The sequence below is a fragment of the Nicotiana attenuata genome, unplaced genomic scaffold, assembly GCF_001879085.1.
Source record: "Nicotiana attenuata strain UT unplaced genomic scaffold, NIATTr2, whole genome shotgun sequence".
Taxonomy (NCBI): Eukaryota; Viridiplantae; Streptophyta; class Magnoliopsida; order Solanales; family Solanaceae; genus Nicotiana; species Nicotiana attenuata.
Window position 1 is genome coordinate 258,442 of NW_017670849.1, and position 19,022 is coordinate 277,463.

The 19,022-nt window shown below is 39.1% G+C and overlaps 2 protein-coding genes across 2 annotated transcripts; one reads left to right on the plus strand and one right to left on the minus strand.

The window, feature by feature from the left end:
* Window positions 1–2,702: 2,702 nt before the first annotated feature.
* On the minus strand, window positions 2,703–3,971 carry LOC109243886. The gene has a single exon (XM_019410897.1). The coding sequence runs from the start codon at window positions 3,665–3,667 to the stop codon at window positions 3,176–3,178; it is 492 nt and encodes a 163-aa protein (XP_019266442.1). The 5' UTR covers window positions 3,668–3,971; the 3' UTR covers window positions 2,703–3,175.
* A 1,609-nt stretch (window positions 3,972–5,580) lies between these two features.
* On the plus strand, window positions 5,581–10,083 carry LOC109243887 (receptor-like cytosolic serine/threonine-protein kinase RBK2). Its single transcript, XM_019410898.1, has 9 exons — window positions 5,581–5,789; window positions 6,457–6,560; window positions 6,660–7,121; window positions 7,347–7,598; window positions 7,689–7,843; window positions 8,217–8,296; window positions 8,384–8,519; window positions 8,652–8,801; window positions 9,497–10,083. The coding sequence occupies exons 1-9, from the start codon at window positions 5,755–5,757 to the stop codon at window positions 9,656–9,658; spliced, it is 1,536 nt and encodes a 511-aa protein (XP_019266443.1). The 5' UTR covers window positions 5,581–5,754; the 3' UTR covers window positions 9,659–10,083.
* The last annotated feature ends 8,939 nt before the right edge of the window (window positions 10,084–19,022 follow it).

The window sequence follows — 19,022 nt, forward strand, 5'->3', positions numbered from 1 at the left end:
ATTTCGTTGTATTCATCAATAGCGCGCCCAAATTGAATTACTTCTTTGATCACTTAAGAATGACGGATCTATTACATAGAGTGTAAAGAATTGTACCAGAAAAAACATTAAGTATGAAAAATTGTTAAAAGCACAAGTATAATTTTAGATAATGAAAAATATTTCAAAGATTGTCCCATCTTGCAAAATTCCCAATAGACCTAGAAATTTCAGTAACATACATTGATATGTACTCTGAACTGTAGTATCATAATTATTACATGAGGGCTTCGATTAGATCAATGATGGTTAATATATAACAACATGGTACAACATACAAATTAAAAATAGATTTTGTATAAATTTAATACATCTGCAACAAAATACAAATTAAAAATAAATTACATAGTATACAACTTATCTACAACTTTCATATATTATTTCTACTCAGTTATATACAACTACAATATCATACCACTTAAATATAATTTTTATACAATATGTCTTTTGTATATTTTGTATCTGATTTATACATAGTAAAAATAAATTTCATACAACTAATTATATATTATACAACTTATTTACAACATTCATACATTATTTTTATCCATTTATATACAACTACAATATCATACAACTTAAATATAATTTTTATACAAATTTTATACAATATGTCTTTTCTATATTTTGTATCAGATTTATAAATCGTAAAAATAAATTTCATACAACTAATTATATATTATACAACTTATCTACAACTTTCATACATTATTTCTATCCAGTTTTATACAACTACAATATCATACAACTTAAATACAAATTTTATACAATATTGTTCAACTTTCATACAGTATTTAAATAAAAATATATATAAACAACATAATATAATTTTTTTATACTTTTACTACAACTTTAGTACAATTTCTTAAGTATAATATATGTCATGTCTTCTTCTTCGAGTTTCAATCCGAAATTCAGCCAAAATCAAGTCTAATCTTCACCAAAACACCCTCAAAATTGAGATATAAACTCAAAATAATATTCTCAATTGTTTGCAACAACACCCAATCCAAACAAATAATGATTTTTAAAAAATTCAAATTCGAATTTAAAGCTTCAAAATTTTTTAATGGCTATCAATGGTGAAATTGCCGCTCTCTTACTGGAATTAGGGCTGATCTTCGAAAGTGTTTTTTTCTTCATTGAACGGTAAGCAAGCAATAGGCGTTGATGGAGGTGTGTGGTAGAGTATTTAGAGCTTGAATCTATAAAAATGGAGATTGGTTTTTGAAGAAGAGTGAAAAATGTAGAGGAATTTTTGAAGAAGAACGTAAAGGAATGTAAAAATTCCATGATAATTTCCAGGGATCGTCACAACCGACAAGCTAAACATCTCAAGCTTTACAAATGAATCAAAAGATGATGGTACCAAAATTTCCACTAATGAAACTAAGGGTGTTCGTTGGTCGGTACGATATGGTATTTAGATATTTTGGTTCGGTATTTTCAGTATTCGGTTTCTTAAAATGCAATACCAATACCGTACCTAATTAAATTCGGTATGGTTCGATTTTTCTCCTTCCGATTTCGGTTTATTCGGTTTGGTAACTTCGGTTTATTCGGTTTGAATACTAACTAGTGCATACAGTCATAGAATGTAATATTCTAAATTAAAGTACTCAAAAGTACAAAACTAAAATCATTTGTTGACAAAAATTTTGTCCAAAACTAGCAAATATCAACTTAGAGAGAGAAAACTGTACATAAAAGAATAAATTTGATCATTAGAAATGTCTTGTTACTTAGAGTTAATTGATAAACTTAGAGAATAAAGGAAAGTAAGATTTTAGATTTTTATATTTATGTTATAATTAATAATATGTGTATTGTGTAATATAATATATATTTCGGTACGGTATCGGTATTTGGTATTTTATTTTAAAATACCAAATACCATACCTAATACCAATATTTTTTAAAACTTAAACCAAATACCATACCGAATACCAAACTATCGAATACCAAACTATCGAATACCAAATACCAAAATTTTCTATTTTGGTACGGTAATTCGATATTTACCAAATTATGCACAGCCCTAAATGAAACCATTCCATGTGCTGCCTAGCCCAAGGATCAAATTAACAGAGTAGCTGCAAATAAAAAATGTCTTTGACTAGTCCATTTAAAAAATCACTCTATCGTCTTCTTCAAGGGGGTGTGTGGAGAGAAAAACATGGAAGAGTTTAGAGTGATTTTAGGATTTAATTATTATCATTAAATGTTTAAAAATGTACATAATTGGAATTTTATATATATTATGTAATTAAATTAAAATTTGAATAGAAAACGTAATAAAATTTAAAATAGTGTATATGAATGTAAAAATTGCTTCCTAGTTGGCGGCGGAGGAGGAGTAATAATACGGGTAAATGAGGCTTCTCGAGTAGAGAGTGGACGAGAGGTTTAATCTTGGCCAAACTTATCTGGAGTATTACTTGCCGAAACCAAATAACATCTATTATAATCTGGCTTTAGAAAACGACTATCAGAAGATGGCCTAAAATTTGCTGGTCCCGTAGATTCATGTGCCTAAAGTTTCATGTTAATTTGGCTTTAATGAAGAGGTTCCATGCCTGTGTGAATCATAGTCAAGAAAGAATCAAATATGCAACAAGTAAAGAGGAGAAACATAGAGAAAAACTTTAAGCTGAACACACACATACATTACCTAAATTTATAGCTCTTGATTACTGAGTATTTATCGTAGTATGTTATCTTACAAGAAGGAACTGAAAAAGCTCCTCTTTCATCATCCTCGTCATTAGTCATCACTAACACCATTAACAGAGCAGTACAACATTCCACATTACTCTCATATTGATCTTAAACCTCCTTTCCCAGCCTTCCCTCCAACCACTTTCCCATAATAATCCAATTCCCATATTATGATATTACAACATTCCATTCCCGTATTTCAATTTAACCAAACCCCATAGTTTTCCCAATTTTATATCTTACAAAATTTTGAAGAAAAATAAAAATATTTAAACGCATTTCTTTCTAATTTTCTCAAATTTCAGACCTTTTCATCTCTCCATATGTCTAAAAAATATTCATGGAGAAATTAAGATCCCAAAAAGTTGAGAACTTTTGTCCGCATATATTCGGGTCGGGAACGTTAAAAACGGATTCTCTAGTATTCAAGTCGGAGCAAGCGCCTCAAATCTCTGGTGGCAGAGTCATCAAAGGACTTGAAATCTTCCTGCTTTTTGTTGAAAAATGAAGGCAAGGGAAGAGCTCTAGGCGATGGCGAATTTGAAAATGCCGAACCGGCATACACGTCAGCCGATGATAACCCGACCCGGATTTGCTTGGGCAGCATTTCCGGTTGAACCAGCGAATTCAAAGACTCGCCTCTCCTCAGAATCGTCACCCGACCCATTTCTAGGCCTTCGTTGTGAGCCTGTCTCAACTCCACGGCGCTCGCACATCTCCTCGTGATCGACGGCGGCTCAGGTTGGTTATTCGGCTTCTTCTTCTCCGTTCTGACCACCGATTTTCTGTTCCTAGGATTAAAATAGCCATTTCCGTTTCCAAAGTTGCTTCTCCGGCGATGGAACGCCGACGGCGGAACTCTGAACCTTTCAATTAAGATATCCTGTGGCCGTAAAACCTCGGTTCCCATATTTCCGCACAAAAATTGAATTTTTCCAGCGAAATGCAAAAATGAATTCAACTAAATTTAAAAGCATAAAGGAGAAAATGATTAAGTGGAATGAAAATTAACAGAGTTGCCGGAAATAGGAATCAGGAATGAGAAAGAAGCTTTTAAATTAGTTTTGATTTTTCCAGTTCCTTGTGATAAGGAAGGAAGAAAGAATTTCTCTCTTTTTGCTCTATCAAGGAAAAGGAAAAACAGTTTCGATTTGTTCTGCTCGGTTTAGATTGAAGAATTGGGTGGGGATGGTATAAGATTTAAATACAAAGGGGGGAGAGAAAGAAGATTAGAGATGTGGGGGGGAGAGAAAGAAGATTAGAGATGTGGGGGGGAGAATCGCGCGGCCCGGGGGGGGGGGGGTAGGGGGTGATAGATTTTTGGGGCTGGTGGTGATTATTTTTTCTTTTTTGTTTTGAAATATTCTGGTTCAAAAACTAGTCCTACATGGATTTTAATGAATAAATTGTTATGGGAAGGTTGACTTCACATTAAGTATTTTATTATATCAAGAAAAATAATAAAAACCGAAATTAAATACTGCATCAAATATTGTGCTGTGGCCATGTTTGCTAATACCTCCAAGCAGATGATCTTTCAAGCTTTTTTCCTAAGTGTATCATACATAGTTGGTCATAGAAAATTTTGCAATTAAGTGTATAAATTTATTGGTGGCAGTCGTATTATAATTTCATATTTTAATTATAATAAATTAAGAGTACTCATAAATTAATATACTTGGTTGCAATTTGGAGGGGCAGATTTATTGACAAATATATGAGGCACGTGAACCCGTGGTTTTCCGCCAAATTAGGTATTTTATATACATATACTAAATGGTGCACTTGGTTGAATATTGAGTTATTTACCTAGAGGAGCAGGGATCAAAACTCACTTAATATCTTTTTTTCTCCTTTCTTTAGTGGTGCACCCCATGTTATAAAAATTTTAGATCCGCTTCTGGCAATTTGTATTAGGGTAAATTTTTTTTCCCGTGGTTCTAACGGAAAGAGAAAGAGGGGGTATTGGCTGGAACTTGGACCGCCTTGTTTGATTATTCACATTTTTAGTGGTTGACATAAGCTCAAACTAATAGCATGTTTGGCCAAGTTTTTTTTTTGGGTCAAAAGTCCTTTTTTTTTTTGGACAAAAGCACTTTTGGCCGAAAACTGAGGTGTTTGGCCAAGCTTTTGGAAGGAAAAAGTGCTTTTGAGGAGAAGCAGAAGCAGTTTTTGAGAAGCAGAGAAACGTAGCTTCTCTTCAAAAGCACTTTTCTGAGAAGCACTTTTGAGAAAAATACACTTAGAAGCAGTTTTTAAAAGCTTGGTCAAACACTAATTACTACTCAAAAGTGCTTTTCAAATTAATTAGCCAAACACAAACTGTTTCTCACCGCATTTTTTTGAAAAGTACTTTTGAGAAAAACACTTCTCAAAATAAGCTGATTTTAGAAGATTAGCCAAACAGGCTATAAGAGTACTCATAAATTAATATACTTCTGTTCCGCTACTTCAGGCTCTTGTCACTTTTTGGTTTCTCATTTATTTCTTTACCAAAAGAATTCTACTTTATTAGCTTTTGTTTTTGTCCATAATATCTGCCACGTCAGTTAGGGTCTGGACGACTGGGCAGTGGCCATTGGGCATTCACAGCTTCTAATTTTCTTTTTTCGTTTATATAATTTTGTTCTACTTAGATAATGACATATATATATATTATATATATATATTGAGAGTCTTAGCACTAACTATGCCGTTTAGGAAAACGTGCGTTATTTTCATGCACGTCACCACGTAGTTTAGGAAGAAAAAAAATGCATGCACGTAAATATGCAGAAAATTCCGAATTTTAGGCATAGAGATCCGGCAAGAGGCAAGATTCAGGTTAACAACATGACAACCACTATTTCCCTCTTTCCGTTTCATCTCCTTCTCTCCTTCTCTTTCATTCATTAGCAAAGCTCTCCATTTTTGGTTTCTCTGGAAGAGGCTCTCCCCTGACCGGGCCACCCAGGGTTCAGGTCATTTGGCGATTCATTGTTCTTTCCCTGAGAATCCATGAAAACTACTCGTGAACCTTCAGCTTCTCCATGGTATCTTCTATATTCTGATTTTAATTTCCCTTCTTACCAATTTTGTTAATTTTCATTATGCAATTTTTGAATCTCCCTTTTATTGGTTATACCATATTCAGGCAGTTAGGCAGCTGCTGCCTCTTTTTCATTTTTTAGTTGGGGTGGGGGTTCAGGAAATGTTGTAGATGTAGCTTATTTTAACCAGATGATTAGCTAATATATGCGTAATATGTTTCTAATCCAGACACACATCTGTGTCATTGTCATGCAATAAAATATGTACAAGAATGGTGGATAAAATCCAGACATACATCTGTGTCATTGTCATGCAATAAAATATGTACAAGAATGGTGAATAATATAGATAAAAACCTATTAGTATAATAAGAACTATTTTGGGTATATAAATGGAAATGCTCTTTGTTGTATGTGTGGACAACAATTACATTTCAAGCCACTGTTGTCTTTAAAACTTGGGATCTTTGAGTAGTTTTCCTAAGAGGACTGCAGATCGTCGAAGTCGAAAAGACATATGTAAGAGAAGGTAGCTGAGATAAGTTGGAGGGCCGGGGATACGAAAAATGGAAGAAGAAGCCATTTTCTCGGTGTTTCATGAATCGCCTAATACAATGTGTTTGATTAAATGACTCGTCGAAATAACTGATAGTGTTAATTGTGTTAACAGTGAGATTCCCTGCAATGTCAGTGAAGGAATCCCAGAGAAGGGGCTTCCGAAGATGGGGCAGAATAAGCTGCTTTTTTGTGCTTCCATTTCTATCTCTGCTGAAGGTAAAATTTCTTTAGGTGGATGCTTTCTTGCTCATATTACTTCTCTTCAGCTAATTTCTTTTACGTTTGTACTATGTGACGTTTCACATGTTATGCTAGAATTGCGGTGTCTCACTATGGCGGAAGGAAAAGTAGACAAGGATTCAACTGGAGAAGTTTTGGACAAGGTTCAATTTCGAGATGATTTAACTGGAAAAGTTATTAAAGATAATGAATATGAGGAGTCTACAAGAGATGCTTCCGAAGATGGATCAGAGTCTGAAACAACAACTTCCAAGTCCAGCACTTCAGATTCAGATGGAAAATTTCAATCTCAGTGGAAAGGATTCATTAAAAGACTAAAGATTGGGTCTTCCATACATTTGCATACTTTCCATCCTAGCATACCTTCACTGCCTTCTATTAAGATGATAGCGAAAAGGAAAACTAAGAGTACAGAACAGAACATGCCAATGGTGCCTGCTCCTAACCTAGATACTGATTTACGTCACTGCTTTCAAGCGCACTGGAAAAACTTCTTCCTCTCTGACCTTCAGAAAGCTACTGACAACTTTAGCCGTGGTATGATGATTAGACAATTTAATTTTATCGTAGTACCTGCAACTAATTGAATCTTAGGCAGCCAACATGAAAGCAAATATCACTTTGAACGTCAAAAACAACTCAAAATTTTAACTTTCAACTGCTTTTGTGCTATGGGCTTGTTTGTATCTTCCATTTATTTAGCAAATTACCAGATTAAAAACCATATTGTGATGCTCATTATTCTTTATGTCATTCTCAAAGAAAACTTGATCGGTGAGGGAGGTTCATCCGAAGTATATAAGGGACATCTTGAAGATGGCCAACTAGTTGCAGTTAAAAGGCTGATCAGGGGAACTCAAGAGGAGATGGTAGCTGACTACTTATCTGAGCTCGGAATTCTAGTACATGTTGACCATCCAAACGTTGCTGGTGTTATTGGATATGGAGTTGAAGGAGGGATGCACCTTGTCCTTCCTCTGTCTCCACATGGGAGCTTAGCAACTCTGCTTAATGGTCTGTTCACTATATCTTCATTTGAATTTATTCCTTTTGTAGATTTTAAACTGTGAATTACTTTTCTCTATTATGCATTATTCTTTTCAGGTGAAAAGGGTAGGTTGGCTTGGTGCCATAGGTATAATATTGCTCTAGGCACTGCTGCTGGCCTTGCATATCTCCATGAGGGTTGCCGGAGGAGAATCATCCATAGAGATATCAAGACGGCTAACGTTTTGCTGACGGAAGATTTTGAGGCTCAGGTACTTCTTTGAACTAGTGCTTATGATTTTAAAAGCCGTTGTATTATGTTTTAAAATTGCTTTGCTGTCTGGCATTTGAGTACCTTTCTGCGATACTTGAATGTCATTTGTCAGAATACCTTCATTATTCTGTACTTGTCCCAAACATGAAGTTTTCTTCGAAGTGACAGAACACAAGAATATTTATTGCCTTAGGGATAAAAATGCATGGGGGTTTGTTTCTGTTTTATTTATGCGCTACTTAAGCTGCACTCTTCCAGTCAGGAAATCCATAGTCCATGAACTTCTAATAGAACTAATATAACCTATAGGGGTTTTATTTTATTTTTTTCAATTTGCAGCATTTTGATGCTCAGCTTTTGGTTTTCTGCAGATATCTGATTTTGGACTTGCAAAATGGCTCCCTGATCAGTGGACACACCTCACTGTATCTCAGTTTGAAGGCACATTCGGGTTTGTGGAGACATAATCTCAACCAACAAAACATATATGCTATAATGATCTCCCATAGGTGACATATCATTTTAAATGCCATGACAGATACCTCCCTCCTGAGTTCTTCATGCATGGTATTGTGGATGAAAAAACAGATGTTTATGCCTTTGGCGTTTTATTATTGGAGCTCATTTCTGGACGTCCAGCTTTGGATGAATCTCGCAATAGTGTTGTGATGTGGGTATGCAATCATCTCAATTCTACATTCTTCAGTTAGTAGGGAGCAAATGTAGTAGATTAAGACTGCCACTTCTTCTGGCAATGGATCATACTTCAACTGTAATTGAAACTTACTATGATCACCATGTTGCAGGCCAAACCATTGCTCCTTAGTAAGAACCACTGCGGGTTAGTTGATCCATCACTTGGTGATGCCTATGACTCGGAACAGATGAATCGTATGGTTATGGTTGCCTCTCTATGCATACAGCAAAATTCAACAGATCGGCCTCATATGAGCCAGGCATGTAATTTGAATTTTTAGGGAGCACATTACTAGTGTGAATAATAATAACAGAATGCGGATGGTAGCCTTTTGAAAATAAAGATTGGGTTTTTCCTCAGATTGTCCAGTCTTCTAGTATCTAAGTTTTTTATGTTCTCTTAATTATAGGAGTATAAAGATACTCCTGAAGGGATAGTCAGTATTTTACAGGAAAGAGAGTTTGCTTCTACTCTGGACAGTTGTTAAATTTTGCAGTGATCCAGAAAACTTTACTGGCAGAGGCAGAACCTCTCATCTGTTCCAATTCAAAGCCATGATAGGTAAAAAAAAAAAAAAGGAAGAAGACAGTTCCTTGATCTTGTTCTTACCCTAGGCTAAACACAAATCTGATGTGAATTGAAGTTCCGGCTATATAAAGGGGAAGGGCGACTAAAATTTAGCAGTGCAGTAATTTGAGTTGGGATCAAGTTAATACTAGTACTCTAAAGGATTTGGCTTTCTGAGTTTATTTGGTTCATTTTTTGTTCTCAGTACATAGAGCTTTGTCCAACTGTGCTTGGAAATGTTAGGCTAATTCGAAGAGAACTTGGCACCTTATTCAGTAACATTAACATACCATGCCACAAGGAAGATAAAAGAAGCCCATATACTGTAGTTTCCCAATTAAAAGGAAGAATTGTTGTAATTTCATTAATTTGATGCATGCCATGCAGGTTCAGGAGATGTTAAAAGGTGGTGGAGGCATTCTCCAAAGAATGAAAACGTTCCAAAATGCCAGCCGTCAAGAGGATATATCCCATAGAGTGAATTTACTGCTCGAGTCGTCCTCACCTAAGTGTAAAGATAATCCAGACCAGCAAAATCAGGCAGTGTAGGGGAAATAATCCCTTGGTACGACGAAGATCTCTGTTGTGATCTGGAAACGCTGGACGTACATCTCACTGCCATGGGGCTGTCGGAATTCACAACACGCAAGTTTGAGTTATTAATGTTCTATTCTACCATAATAGATGGAACCAGAGCTCCCTTGTGAAAAATCTAAAAGGTCTGAGAAATCAAATTGAAAAGTGCAGCACTCAGTGTTTCGAGTTTTGACAGGTTTAGCAGGTTTCTTTAGCTTAATGTTGGGCAGTACTATATTGAAGAAGCAAGAGATGCCAACATAATGTACAGTATGCATAGGAGAGTGATTATTTTAACCCTTGTTCTATTTGACTGCATTCAGTAATTAATATCTCACTGGACATTGATCTGTAATGAAATGTGTATACAACTATGAACTTTAGAAGGTGAACGCATACTAGGGTGAACGTGTGTGTTTGACACCGGCTTTCTAATTGCTAAACATTACATGTACAACACATGCTTTACATGCAGATTACTTTGTTAATTGGATTTTAACTAGGCAACCCTTTGAAAGACAAATTTGTCGCACCCTTATAATGTGAACTTCAGTCCCTCAAGAACAGACACAGATACTCAGGGTAAATGAGTGCTTGATCGCCATCCTCGTTTCCTAACAAAGATTTCCACCAGTTGTACGGCTTTGGCAGATAATATTACTAATTGAAAGTTCAAATTGTCAACATCCTATCCATGCCCAATTCATAAGAAAAAGCAAAGGGGTCTTTACCATGGATCAACCGAGGGAAACACACAGAAATACTTACACCAATTGTTGTATGCTCTAAAACATGTCAAATTTATCACGGTTAAGAAATAAATTGAGGTAAAATTCATACAAAAGATACACGTGATGCACTATTGATTTTGTGCTAAACCGAATACATGTAAGAACTTTTTGGTTGACTTATTTCGTGAATGTACATATCATTTAAGTAACTTTCATACTCCGACAAATTAGAAACTACTTTTGCTAGAAAATTATCTGCTAGTTCTACTTATTTAATTTTTGAGTCTACTTCACATAAACTATTGGTCCACGGAGACCATGTATTTTGTTAGAGAACCTTTCAGAAACCACCATGTTTTAGTGATTATTAGCTAGTTGTAGCTACCATTTACTATATTACTTCCTATAGCTATGTTTTCAGGTTTTTTAGAGTGTATTCGATGTATTTAAGCTACTGTATTCATGATTACAGTAGCATTTCTAGGCGTGAAACAGGGGATTACAGCTAGACAGATTTTTGTATTCGACTATATTCATGGCGTGAAACAGGGGATTACAGCTGTTTTTAAACGGAAACTGAATCAATTAACATAATAGACTCCTAATATAACTCAACAAACTCAATTATAACACACAAAATTTGTATTTCCAGTTATAAAAAAGATTCTCAACCAAAAAATACCCCAAATACATAGCAATCTTCAGAGAAAATATGCTGAAAATTTTTCCAGCCGATAATTACAACAAAAACAGAGCAATTTGAATACATATATACATCTAAATACATAAATTATATCAATTAAAAAATATATGAAAACATTCAAGGAATACAACGAGACAGTGAATACAATAAAATACATGGAATACAGCGAGATACTTTGAAATACAATGAAAAAAAATAATGAATACAATGAAATACATGGAAATACAGCGAGATACATTGAAATATATTAACAGAAAATTCAAGTTGCTCAGCCCCAAACTCCGTCGTCTTTGTTCAAGAACAACCCTAATATCGTCTCGCCGTCACTGTTGCCTCCGGTTGCCGTTGTTACGCCGGAGAAAATTTCTATATCGGATGATTGCTCGGCAGCCCAAAAGTCTTTGCCGGAAAACTCTAATTCTGATGCTTTCCGGAGAGTTCTGGTAGTAAGATGAAGGTGAAAGATGTGTGTGTGTGTAAGAGAGAGAGAGAGAGAGAGAGAGAGAGAGAGAATAGATCTAGGGTAGGGGATGGATTTGAACGTATCCCTTCCTTCAATTGGATAGAGAATAGAGAGAGAATATATTAAACGTATCCCTTCCTTCAACTGGATGGATTTGATGCTTTGCAGGAGAGTTCTGGTATTAAGATGAAGGTGGAAGCTGAGAGAGAGAGAGAGAGAGGGAGAATAGATATGGGGTATGGATACGAGAAATTTGAGGGGATAGGAGAAATTTGCGTGGAGAAAGAAAAATAATACAAAGCTTATTTTATGGCTTAAGGGTAGGAGGTGACCATAAATAGATATTTGGCTATAAAAAATCAAAAGGTAGCTATGGAATATAATTTTTTAAAAGGGTATTTATTTAAAATAAACAAGGTATCAACCTTTGCTATAGGAGGTAATGTGAACTAAATTCTGTGTTTCCGAGGCCTTGAAAACCTCATTTAGAGTTGCCTCGATTTGCTTGCACAGTCCGGGCGCGTAGCCGGAAAGCTTAAATATGGAAATCTGTGAAAAATGATAACATTTGGCTAATAAATGAACTAATTTGACTTCGGTCAACGTTTTGGATAAACGGACCCGGACCCGTAAAATATGGGACTTGGGCGTATGCCCGAGATCGAATTTCGAGGTCCCTAGCCCGAGAAATGAATTTTCAAAGAAAATTATTTTCTGAAATTGTTTAAAGTATTTTGAAATGAAATTTGATTAGAACATGATGGTATCAGGCCCGTATTTTGGTTCCGGCGCCGGGTACAGGTCTTATATATGATTTAAGACGTTTTTGTAGAATTTGGTGAAAAACGGATGTCATTTGACGTGATTCGGACCTAAATTGCAAAAGTTGATGTTTTATGAAGTTTGAGAAAAAATCTTTGATTTTGAGGTTTAATTCTTTGTTATTGAGGATATTTTGGTGATTTGATCGCACGGATAAGTTCGTATGATGTCATTGAGTTAGTGTGTATGTTTGGTTAGGAGCCCCGAGGGCTCGGGTGTGTTTCGGATGTGTTTCGGGAGGTTTTGGACTTATAAAAAGTTGCAGGTTTTTCTGCTGTTCAGTGCCCAGGGATTTTGTTCTTCACGTTCGCGTGGGCCCACTCGCGAACGCGTAAGGCAAGTATCCCAGGTGCCCAATTTCTTCTTCACGAACGCGAAGCTCGAGACGCGAACGCGAAGCTGAGGGGGGAGGCCCTTCGGCGAACGGCATCCTTGCACNCTTTGCAGGAGAGTTCTGGTATTAAGATGAAGGTGGAAGATGAGAGAGAGAGAGAGAGAGAGAGAGAGAGGGAGAATAGATATGGGGTAGGGGATACGAGAAATTTGAGGGGATACGAGAAATTTGAGTGGAGAGAGAAAATAATGCAAAGCTTATTTTATGGCTTAAGGGTAGGAGGTGACCATAAATAGATATTTGGCTATAAAAAATTAAAAGGTAGTTATGGAATATAATTTTTTAAAAGGGTTTTTATTTAAAATAAATAAAGTATCAACATTTGCTATAGGAGGTAACTAATCCATTTTGTTATGACGCATATTAATTTACAATAATTTATCGTTCACTAACTTTCAAACTCCAGATCATAACTTTAAATATTTCAAATTTATATATGTGATATGTTGTATACATGTGGTATTTATTAGGTCTGATCATTATTTATTCAGTACAGTTAAGGGTTTATACCTGTTTAACCAAAAAAGTATTAAGCCTTTTGATTAAATCAATTAATGATGAAAAGAGGGTAAATCTTAGACAAATATAATCGACTCTAGATCTAAGCACCATTAGTGTTGAAATCCAAGAGATTGAATTTATATAACATATCTTAGAGCGAATAGAAGACATTAAATGTAAATAATAAGCTTACAACTTCAACACATAGTTTCGTATTTATAGAAATAAAGAGAACAAAGGATGATTTTTGTTAATAACTATGAGATCTAGCTTTATTGATTCGACGAAGGGGATTACACAGGTCTGTAATCCAGAACGTAAGCTTCTTCTTTTTGCCCCTGGAGATCTCTTCCATATCTTCTGTTCCTTTTTTTCTTCCCCCTTTCCTTCTGCTTGGCCTTCCATATATCAATTTCCCCTTTTACCCAGCGGTTCTTATCCAGCGTGACCTCTCATGGTGTACTTCTTCCTCACTCGCCCAAGTATTATGTTCTGTCGTGTAAGTTTTTTGATGGACTGATCTCGGCAGCAGCCGAGATACTCGTCGCCATTACGCCTCGTGCGCACGACTATGGCTTGGCCGGCCTCTTACCGTTTCCTTTAATGATAATCATTTAATTGTCAGATTTTGACCTATACAGTTAGTCCCTCCGCCCGTTGGGGTCGTCTTTTGGAGAGCTCAATGGGCGGATCCTGTCGATTCAAGAATTTAAGAGAATTTGGACGTTATGAGAGGACGGGGTCCTTATGGCTAGGCGGCGATGTGATGCTTCAAGGACCTTACTGGACCGTTGCATCAGTTCGGAGATAGATCGTCATGTCGATTCAGGGTACCATGAATGCCCGTTATGCGTCATTATGACGCACGTTTACCAGGCACCATATCGTTTCATGTGCCCTTTCAGTTTTTTGATTGGCGGCTCTCGGGTTTCCCGCTCAGGACATTTGTGTTCCTATAAATAAGGGGAATCCACCATTTGATTGTTATGCTTTTCAATTTACCAGAGAGAATTTTACAAACTTCCACCTTTCTCAGTATTTCATACTTCTGCTTTCGTCTGAATTTGACGTGACCATCCTCTCTATTCCCTCATCGCTCTTGTTTATTTCGATCAAGACAGACAAATTGCTGGTACTTCTTCCCAGATTGATAGATTTGTCGAAGCTCCGGTGCCGGAAAATGATGTAACCCTTATTGAAGAGGGAATGGAGGTGGCGGAAGACGAGGGATTTCAGATAGTGGATGAGATACTACCCCGTCCGGGGAAATTAAGGACTGACTTTAATGGCCCTGACGGAGACGAACCGGATCCTGTCCCTTCCACCATGGATGAAGCGGCGATTACGGCGCTCAAGGCAAAGTAGGGAATCCCAATTCATATCGAAATGGTATCGGCGGCGGGGAAGGACATTATACATTTGTACCGCCCGGGGTACTGCGCATTTTACGCGTACCCTTTTGATATCGGATACACGCTTCCTCTCCTCTCTCTGGTGGTAGACTTATGCCGCTTCTACGAAGTGTGCCCGGCTCAACTGTCTCCGTACGCGTACAAACTCTTTCTCATGCTTATCAAGTACGCGGAGCTTGCCGGACAAGGAATTTCTTTGGGGCACATGCTTCACATCTTTGCCCCTCATTTTCTTCGGGTTACAATGATCCATATGCGCCATCGAGGAACCAAGAGTTTGGTGGTGAAGATGGACGATAAGGCTAATCGCCGCTTCTGGGCAAGCTACTTTTATGTGCGGACAGAGCACCTTGTGGCGAATTCGGCAGGGTTTCCAGAGACGTGGAACTTCACTCGTAAGTTTCCCTTTGTTTATTTTGTGATTCCTCTTAAGGGGGTCGTCGATCGTTCCGCTTTAGGTGATATTTCTAGGACTTGTTTTTGCTTTTGCGGCCAAGAGATTGCCTCCCCCGCTAGTTGACAATATCCGCGAGTGGGTGAGCGCGATTCTTCCCCATACAATGGGGATTCATGAGTGGACGTCCTTCCATGAGAAATATGGGTGCAAGCCTCTCACCGGTGAGTCGACCCGCTGTAGTTTTTCTTTATTCTTTGCCTCACGGTTTGGCCTTGTCGTTATATAATCGTCTTTCTTTGTCGACAGAGAGGGTGCGAAGGACGAGGGCTTCTTAGCTTGCATTCCGTCAGCCAATGTCCCTGGCCCAGCCTGCGTTGAGGGCTGCTGCCCAGCCTGCGCTGAGAGCTAACGCTCAATCTGCGCCTGCGATTGAAGCCGTGCATTCGGAACTACTCCTCATCCAGAAATGTCGATTCATATTGTCCGTTTGACGGGTGAATCATCTCGCGCCGGTAGTGGGGAGGCCCCGTCGAAGAGACAAGGGTGGTATTGGAAGTGGCTCCTCAGGCCGAAACATCTTCGAGGGGTGACCTTGCCCTGGCGGTGACCGAAACTAGCGGTGGGACCAACCCAGCCGCAGAAGCTATGCCTGTTATGGGCGTTCAATAGTCTGGTGTGGAGGAGAGACGGAGTCCGGAGGCTGCAATTGCTGTCCCTGGCGGCCCTTCGACATCCCGGCCGAACTGTACTTCTTCTTCGGCCGAAGAGAGCGGAAAAGGCGTCATGGTTGATGATTAAGAGTCTGAATCCGACATCGACCCTGATGATGTTAGGATGTTCGAGGAGGGATTTACCCGAATTGTAGTGAGAGCGGGAGGTCCTTCCCGAATACTAGAAATTCCGTCGGACCTCAACCTTCTGCGGGACACGGTGGGTTTTATGATGCAATTCGACCTCTATGCTCTGCCGCACAAAGCGGAGCTCTTCAGGATGTTAGTGACGCCGAATTGTCACGCGGCGTGGCCGCGATGGGTCTAAGGGTAAGTTCCCTTATTTGTTGATATTATTATTATTTTTGCTTTGTGACCTTGGTTTTTACCCACTTGTCTCTTCTCTTTGTTTTCAGTCTTACATGTACAGATCGAGAGTGCTCGTAGGGCGGAGACTCGGGCCGCTATTTTTATGAAGATTCTTGAGAAGTATCGGCGGTATCGCAACAAATGACGCGAGATGCACGAGCGGCTCAGGGCAGGTACTGGCACCCAATCCGTTAGGGAAGCGTTGGAGAAAAGGGATCAGGAACTGATGCAGTCCATCCGAAGATGCAGTGAGCTCGAGGAACTGCTCCGTGCCAAAGATGAGGAACTCGAGGTGAGCAAGAGGGTTTCCGCAAAATGCGAGGATCTTTAAGCGAAAGTGTTGTCTCTTCAAGCCGAACTCGAGCAGAATGCTACCAGAGTTGAAGCTTTGAGTGCAGAATGGATGGGGAAGTTGGCCGAGCTGGAAAAGAAAGTGGCCGAAATAGAGAGTGCCGAAGAGGCTCAGCCATCGGCTTTGGCGAGGGTAGCGACGTCAGAGGATACCATTCGCGTCCTTCAATCTGAGTAGGAGTCTGAGAGGGCTACGGCCATGCTGAGAGAGGCGCGACTCGAGGAGCGTATTGGTGAAATCGACCGGGAGGCTTCGAGCCTAGGAGACCGGGTCGTGGAACTCGAGGCCGAGAAGGAACAACTATTGGCCCAGATTGAGTCTGTCTCCGCCGCGGTCCCAAGACACCTATATGAGCTATGGGTCCACACTGAGGCCCAGCGAGATATTTTTAAGGGTTGGTGGGAGAAGGGGACTGTCTCAGAGGCCACCTTTGAAGATGCTCGGGCAAAGTCACACATGGCTCGCACCGCCTGTGGGTATGACCCTGCTACTCTGGAAGTTGGGGAGGGCATTGAGAACGAGGACGAGCTCCCTTCCGATGGTGATGATGATGGGGAGAACAGAGGTGGGAACGATGCAGAGTGAAGCTTTTTCTACATCCTATGTACTTAGTTTTTATTTTGTTCTTTTGTTGTTCATTTTCATCTTTTCCCAAGGGCCCGTTTCGGCCCTTTGTAAGTTGCGGCTGTCGCGCATGTACATTTGATTAAAACAGCTGTTTCTTCTTCATTTGTGTATCTTTTGATTTTCACCCGCGATGAGTCCTTGACTCTTTTGATTGTGAATTCGAACTTGTGAGTTTGGGTGAGATCGGCTTCTGATTTGCCAACTTAGGTGGAATCAACCTTAATTCGGACGAGGTCGAATTAAGATTCGCCATCTTTGGCGAAGTTAATTCCAACTTGTATACTCGAGCGAGATTGAATTCCGACCTACTAATTTAGGCAAAATCAATTTTTCCATGTATATTCGAACAAGGTCGAACTTGGAGTCGCCATCTTGGGCGGAGTCAATTTCTGATATATATTTGAACGAGATCGAAACTATAGCCCGTTGCGAATTCGAGCGAGGCCGGACCCTCCTTTTATATGGCAACGACCAATGGCCGTAGGGGTATTATTTCGAGTAAGGTCGAGATTGTAACCAGTTGTGAATTCGAACGAGGTCGAACTTCTCTTTTGGCGAAGGCCGATGGCCGTAGGGGTGTTATTTCGAGCAAGATTTAAATTATAACCCGTTGTGAGTTTGAGCGAGGTCGAACTTCTCTCTTGGCGAGGTCGATGGCCGTAGGGGTGTTATTTCGAGAAAGGTCGAAATTGTAACCCGTTGTGAGTTCGAGCAAGGTCGAACTTCTCTTTTGGCGAAGGCCGATGGCTGTAGGGGTGTTATTTCGGGCAAGGTCAAAATTTTAACCCGTTGTGAGTTCGAGCGATGTCGAACTTCTCCTTTGGCGAAGGCCGATGGCCGTAGGAGTGTTATTTTGAGCAAGGTCAAAATTGTAACCCGTTGCGAGTTCGAGCGAGGTCGAACTTCTCTTTGGCGAAGGCCGATGGCCGTAGGGGTATTATTTCGAGCAAGATCGAAATTATAACTCGTTGTGTTGTTTCCGTTGGGGGACATTAGTCGTCGTCGTGTTATATATGTGTGCATCGAAGCAAGCCCTGGTTCGTTTAATTTTGCTTTCATTTGGAGATTACTCTGCGTTTCCTGGGTGAGTCCCAGTTCGCTCAATTTTGCTTTCATTGGAGAATATTACATGCTTCATTGGAGAATATTACATGCTTTATGGGCGAGTCCTAGTTTGTTTAACTTTACTTTTACTGGAGATTATTTTTTTTATAGTTGTTCTGTACCGAGCCATTTATGTTATTTGTGATATGCTATGGTTTAGAGGGTTTTGCTCGGTCATTTCTTGCGAGGTGGTATGCTACGGAACCATATCCAGGGCATTTTGGCGACGTGGGTCCCTTGCTCGCGTTCCTATTTTGAACCAACAAAAGAGTGAAGATAAACCAAAATAAAATTGTCTGTTACCTCGACCTAACAAGCCGGTGAAAGGGGGAGCGGCATTGTAGGGTCACTCGCTCCACCTAGTGCTCGAATAGTGGTTTTTGATTTGGAAGACGCGTTTAGCTCCGACATATAACTGCGTCTAAACTTCTTGTGAGTTGGACTTACCTCACCCGTTGGGACATCGAGGCCGAGTCCCAGTATTTTCGATGTGCGTACATAATAAGGGAATCGTGTCATGCTTTTTTTATAGACTATCTAGCATGAGTGATACGAAAATAATGCGGGATATGCCTGATCTTCCAAAGGGTCATGCAGTAAGTTGTCATCCCTTTCCCAGGGGTAGAAGTACGGGTCGGTATAAGGTGAATACATCGCGTGGGATCTCGGTCATGCCAAACACATAGTGACCGTGGTTCTACTTAAATCGTGCACGTGACTCGCTAAACCCCTCGTTACGGGGGGGGGGGGGG